The sequence below is a fragment of the Hylobates moloch genome, unplaced genomic scaffold (assembly GCF_009828535.3).
Source record: "Hylobates moloch isolate HMO894 unplaced genomic scaffold, HMol_V3 SCAFFOLD_11, whole genome shotgun sequence".
In the NCBI taxonomy this organism is placed as follows: domain Eukaryota; kingdom Metazoa; phylum Chordata; class Mammalia; order Primates; family Hylobatidae; genus Hylobates; species Hylobates moloch.
Window position 1 is genome coordinate 42,338,361 of NW_026652286.1, and position 6,160 is coordinate 42,344,520.

A 6,160-nucleotide genomic window follows, 5' to 3' on the forward strand; every position below is an offset into this window, starting at 1 on the left:
CCAAACCGCCTCATCATGAGAACATCTTATCAATATCCTGCCAGGCAGCAACCATAATGCCCAGACCCCTCCCTCCCATACCTATAAATTACCCCAGCCTGTAAGCAGTGGTGGGCTCTGGCATTAGGCTGGTCCCACACTTCTCTAGGTTTTATGCTAGACATAAAGCCTACATTTGCTGTGTGTGTGTGTGTGTGTGTGTGTGTGTGTGTGTCTTTCTTTAACCCTTGCTTTCCCTTCAAAACCTAACACTTATTCTTTCAGATGATCAATTCATATCTTGTTTTCTCTTCTCAAATCTTCAATATCCATTTCTTATTCTAAATCTTAAAGTTGTGCTTATTTCATCAAGAAAAACAGTAATAATCAGAAGGGACTTCTACCTGTGTCTACCTTGAAATCAACCAACTAGCTTACATCTGTCCCAATACACTCTGCCTCCCAGTCATTCTGCTATCATGAATAAACTTCATATTCCTAAATCAAGCTCTCCACATAGGCACTTGCTCCCAATCTCTCTAACTTATCTATTCAAGAACATAATAATTTTCCCTTTCTCATGCATCAATTTTTTCTACTCATTGGATTGTTTCTATCAGAATATAAACATCATTACACTATTCTTAAGAAAAAAATCTAAAAAGCCTTTAACCGCACATCCCCACATAGCCGTCAGCCCCTTTCTTGCATTTAAAATGCCCTCACTGGATCTACTTTTCCCCAAACCATTTGCTTTTAAACACACTCTAATCAGGCTTCCTGCCTCTACTATCCTTCCAAAGCTAGTCTCATCATGGTCTCCAATTCTTTATTTTTTCAAATCCAGTGGCCAATTCTCAATCCTCATCCTCCTGACCTAGCAGCATCATTTGACATGATTGTTTACTTTCTCCTTTTTGAAACTCTTCTTCCTTTGGCTTTTCTCTTTTCTCTCTCTTTTTTTCTACCTTACTCTTTTATTTTTTCTGTTTCCTTTGCCAAATTCTTCTGATCTTCCAGATTTCTAAATGTTATAGAGCCACAAAATTCAGATTTTAAAATCTCTATCATTTTGCCTGTATGCACTAACTAGCTAATCTAAACCAGTCCATGATCTTAAGTACCCTTTGAATGCTAATAAACTCTGGACTTATAATATTCAACTGCCATACTACATCTCCATTTGTATGTAAAATAGACATCTCAAATGTATGTAAAGCTGTTTAACAACCTGCTAATTTAGAGAAAGTGTTTATTTCCAATCTTTGTTTTAGTAAATATTCAATCCTTTGAATTCCTTTGGAGGATAACAATTTCTTTTAAAGTAAAAAAAAAAGTTATGTCATGCTTGACTCCTCCCTTATACCCCAAATCCTATTCATCAGTGAATCAATACTTTGAAAATACACAAAGAATTCATGGTTAATGTTGAATAAGACAGAAAACTGGGACCTAGGATACCAGGAAGAAGCCCCTGGACCAGGAAGTAGCTGAATGTGGGTCTGAATGGAGACAGAGAGGACTGAGAGATGTTTTATAATGTTCCAATCCCAGTCTGAGCCTTCACAGAAGTCTCTACAGGAAGGCATTTGAGGTGAAGGAAGTCGAAGTGGTAAAAGATGGGAGAGCAAGAGTTCCCAGGGATCCAGAGCCCCTTAGAGAAGTCTCAAGAATCCTCTGTGTGAGGCTGTGATGTCAGCACTGAGGTCACAGAAGGGACATGACAGTGCAGGTTCTGGCCCAGAAGGCCTCAGGGGTGGCTGTGTAGCAAGATGAGGGAGGTTTGGAGCCCTGCATAAAGAGAAGGACAGGACCACAGCTGACTGGTATGTACACCCCAGCCTGGGCCCTTCCTTGTACCTTTGTCCCTGTATTCATCAACTACAGACCTCTTTCCCAGGGCCCTGCATTTCCCTCCCCTGACTCCAACATATTTCAATCCCACAATCCTCCTAAAGCATCCTGCCCCAGAAACCTCAAGGCTCCTTTCACGTAGACCCTGCGGCTTTCCCTATCCTGATATTCAAGCCCCTTTTCATGCTCACCCTTCCTACTTTTGCCATTGCCTGAAAGGATGATCTTGGTCTATCATCCCCATGCCCCTAGCTGTGTCCCCACAGACCTGGACCTCCTGCTGCCACCATGGCCAAAGGTGGAGAAGCCCTGCCACAGGGCAGCCCAGCACCAGTCCAGGATCCCCACCTCATCAAGGTGACAGTGAAGACACCCAAAGACAAGGAGGATTTCTCAGTTACAGATACATGCACCATCCAGCAGCTGAAGGAAGAGATATCTCAACGCTTTAAGGCCCACCCTGATCAGCTTGTTCTAATCTTTGCTGGCAAAATCCTCAAGGATCCTGACTCTCTGGCACAGTGTGGAGTGCGAGATGGCCTCACGGTCCACCTGGTCATCAAGATGCAGCGTTGTGCCATGGGCAATGAGTGCCCGGCTGCCTCTATCCCTACCCAGGGCCCAAGTCCTGGATCACTCCCTCAGCCAAGCTCCATTTACCCAGCAGATGGGCCCCCTGCCTTTAGCTTAGGTCTCCTCACAGGCCTCAGTGGGCTGGGCTTGGCCTATCGTGGCTTCCCTGACCAGCCAAGCTCACTAATGCGGCAGCATGTGTCTGTGCCTGAGTTTGTGGCTCAGCTCATTGATGACCCCTTCATCCAGAGTCTGCTGTCCAACACAGGCCTAGTACGCCAGCTGGTTCTTGACAACCCCCATATGCAGCAGCTGATCCAGCACAACCCTGAGATTGGGCATATTCTCAACAACCCTGAAATTATGCGGCAGACACTGGAGTTTTTACGTAACCCTGCCATGATGCAGGAGATGATACGTAGCCAGGACCGGGTGCTCAGTAACTTGGAGAGCATTCCTGGTGGCTACAATGTGCTTCGCACAATGTACACAGATATTATGGACCCAATGCTTAATGCAGTCCAGGAGCAGTTTGGTGGCAATCCCTTTGCCACTGCCACTACTGATAATGCCACCACCACCACCAGCCAACCTTCAAGGATGGAGAATTGTGACCCTCTCCCCAACCCCTGGACTTCTACACATGGAGGCTCAGGTAGCAGGCAAGGAAGGCAGGATGGGGATCAGGATGCACCTGACATTAGAAATAGGTTTCCAAACTTTCTGGGTATTATAGGGCTCTATGACTATCTCCAGCAATTACACGAGAACCCCCAGTCCCTAGGAACTTATCTACAGGGGACTGCATCTGCCCTCAGCCAAAGCCAGGAACCACCACCACCAGTAAACAGAGTTCCCCCATCGTCACCCTCATCTCAGGAGCCTGGGTCAGGCCAGCCTCTCCCCAAGGAGTCAGTAGCAATCAAGGGAAGGTCCTCCTGCCCAGCTTTCCTGAGATACCCCACAGAGAACAGGACTGGACAAGGTGGAGACCAAGATGGTGCAGGGAAAAGCTCTACTGGACCTAGCACAAACTTGCCTGATCTTGTCTTGGGGCTGGGAGATTCTGCCAACAGGGTTCCACTTGCTCCCTTATCCTCTTCCCCCACGGCAGCCATTCCTGGAATCCCTGAGCCTCCCTGGCTGCCACCCCCAGCTTATCCAAGATCTCTGAGGCCAGATGGCATGAATCCGGCTCCACGGTTACAGGATGAGATACAACCACAGCTGCCACTGCTGATGCACCTTCAGGCAGCCATGGCAAACCCCCGTGCCCTGCAAGCCCTGCGGCAGATTGAGCAGGGTCTGCAGGTCCTAGCTACTGAAGCACCTCGCCTCCTACTCTGGTTCATGCCTTGCCTAGCAGGGACGGATAGTGTGGCAGGAGGTATAGAGTCTAGAGAAGATCCCCTTATGTCTGAAGTTCCTCTCCCAAATCCACCTCCTGAGGTGTTCCCGGCACTGGACTCTGCAGAGCTAGGCTTCCATTCCCCTCCCTTTCTCCATATGCTGCAAGATTTAGTTAGTACAAATCCCCAGCAGCTGCAGCCTGAGGCTCACTTTCAGGTGCAGCTGGAGCAACTGCGGTCCATGGGCTTTCTGAATCGTGAAGCCAATCTTCAGGCCCTCATTGCTACAGGGGGCAACGTGGATGCTGCTGTGGAGAAGCTGAGACAGTCGTAGGAGCCTTAGTCATTCAGACCATACGTTTTCCTCTGTGCCTTTTTCCCATATCCTATTTCCCTAGCTCTCCCATTTTTGAATACAGCTGCATTATAAACCAAATTTACTATGATGCCCTTTACTGTGGAGGCAATGTTGTTCCAGAGTCAACGAGGAAGACTAATGGCCAAAACAGTGGAGGTGCTGTGTGAGTCAACCACTTGTACCACTATACCATCGGGGTTCCCTGGTCTGAGCTCTGCTTATGCCTATCTTGAGATGCAATTACACCCAATTTCCAATGTGAACTCTTGCCTGAGTCTCATTCATGTGGGCTATGAGAAAAAGGATGGATATGGGAGAAGTAGTGATAAGGGCTGTCTGTACATGGATGGAAGGACTTGGAGGGAAACTAAAAGATCTGAAGTTAGAAGACTCACAGGTATGAAGAACAGAGGAGGAAATGTTGCTGCAACCTTTTGAAGGTCAAGGCCTGCAACTTTCCCAGTGTTCTTTCAGCGTTTCTTCAGATTTTGTGTCCTGTAGTAGCTGCTACCAGGTGATCTGGTTTTCCGAGCTCCCTACCACTAGCCTGACTGAAAAGTGGGTGTAGTTTCTTATTTTTATTTCCCCTGAAGACTGTCCCCCGAGTGGCTTTCACTTCCAGGATTTGATGCTGATCTCTAAGCAGATAGAGATAGAGCAGCAAAGGAGTCAGGGTGACTTCTCAGATTCTTGAATCTCACCGACTTTATACAGTCCCTTGTAGCCAAATTCAGAGAGTTAATTTTTTGCAACTTCAAGCTCAAAATTGAAGACCTACTCTGTGTATAGCATTTTGCTAGCTATTAGGAATTCAATATGAGCAAAAGAGTTACTCACTGCCCTGCCTCAATGAATTTATGATCTTATAGAAAGAATTGTGCAAATTGTGAGTATAATTCACATTATATATAATTGCAAACTATGAGAAATGGTGTAAAGAAAAAGATGAGGAGCTGTGAAATAGCATGAACAGGGTCTTGATCTAGTCTGGGGAGACAGGAAAGGCTTCTGTGAGTGTGTACTGCAAACTAGAATCCAAAAAGTGGCAAGAATTAAGTAGGTAAATCTTTCAAGGCGGAGGGAAGAGCTTTCCTGCAGAAGACCTATCATGTACAAAGGCACTGAGGTAGGAGGTGCATAACACATAGAAGATGCCCTTGGGATCTCAGACTAGATCCTTGTTTGCATTCAAGGATGCTTTCCATTAACCACGTAGTTCTAGGGTAAAAGTGTTACAATTCATAAATCAAGTCAGTAAATAATGCTTTCCAGTCCATATGCACATAAATGTGTCAGGTAAGCCCACTGTAGAGAAACGCACAAACACACAATGCACATCCACTTAAATACGTCTTCACATGGGTATATTCTATGTACATATGTACAAGCATACATGCAAAACACAGTCTGTTAAATCAGTTTCATCGCAAAATGGAAGTGTAAACATAAGAAACATTCACACTGTATTCCCATCAAGGAAGTAAAGAGGTCTTGATGAGGGATACCTAAAAGTGGCTGTGGTGTGTGTTTAGATGTCAGAGACTCAGTACTGGGGGAGAGGGAGCCTCTACTTGGAGCTCAGGATATTTTGATCAGCCTGTGTAACTTAGAGCTGCTAGCACACAGCTTAAAGGAGATAAAAGCAGCCTTTGGGAAAACATTTATTCTAGCGATTTAGGTTTCAATGTTTAGGTGGAGCACAAGTCTCCTGATATGATTTGGCTCTGTGGCCCCACCCAAATCTCATCTTGTAGCTCCCATAATTCCCACGTGTTGTGGGAGGGACCTGGTGTGAGATGATTGAATCGTGGGGGAGGGTCTTTCCCATGCTGTTCTCGTGACAGTGAATGGGTCTCACGAGATCTGATGGTTTTAAAAACCAGAGTTGCTCTGCACGAGCTCACTTTTTGCCTGCTGCCATTCCGGTGGGGTGTGACTTGCTTCTCCTGGCCATGGTTGTGAGGCCTCCCCAGCTATGTGGAACTGTAAGTCCGGTAAACCTCTTTCTTTTATAAATTGCCTAGTCTCGGGTATATCTTTATTAGGA

At 46.0% G+C, this 6,160-nt stretch overlaps 1 protein-coding gene across 1 annotated transcript; it reads left to right on the plus strand.

Moving 5' to 3' along the window:
* The first annotated feature begins 1,687 nt into the window (after positions 1-1,687).
* UBQLN3 (ubiquilin 3) lies at positions 1,688-4,376 on the plus strand. Its single transcript, XM_032168056.2, has 2 exons — positions 1,688-1,805; positions 2,086-4,376. Exon 2 carries the CDS (start codon positions 2,122-2,124, stop codon positions 4,087-4,089), a length of 1,968 nt encoding a protein of 655 aa, XP_032023947.1. The 5' UTR covers positions 1,688-1,805; positions 2,086-2,121; the 3' UTR covers positions 4,090-4,376.
* The last annotated feature ends 1,784 nt before the right edge of the window (positions 4,377-6,160 follow it).

Coding starts and splice junctions, on each gene's coding strand:
- UBQLN3 (XM_032168056.2), top strand. CDS start 2,122: ATGGCCAAAGGTGGAGAAGCCCTGCCACAGGGCAGCCCAGCACCAGTC.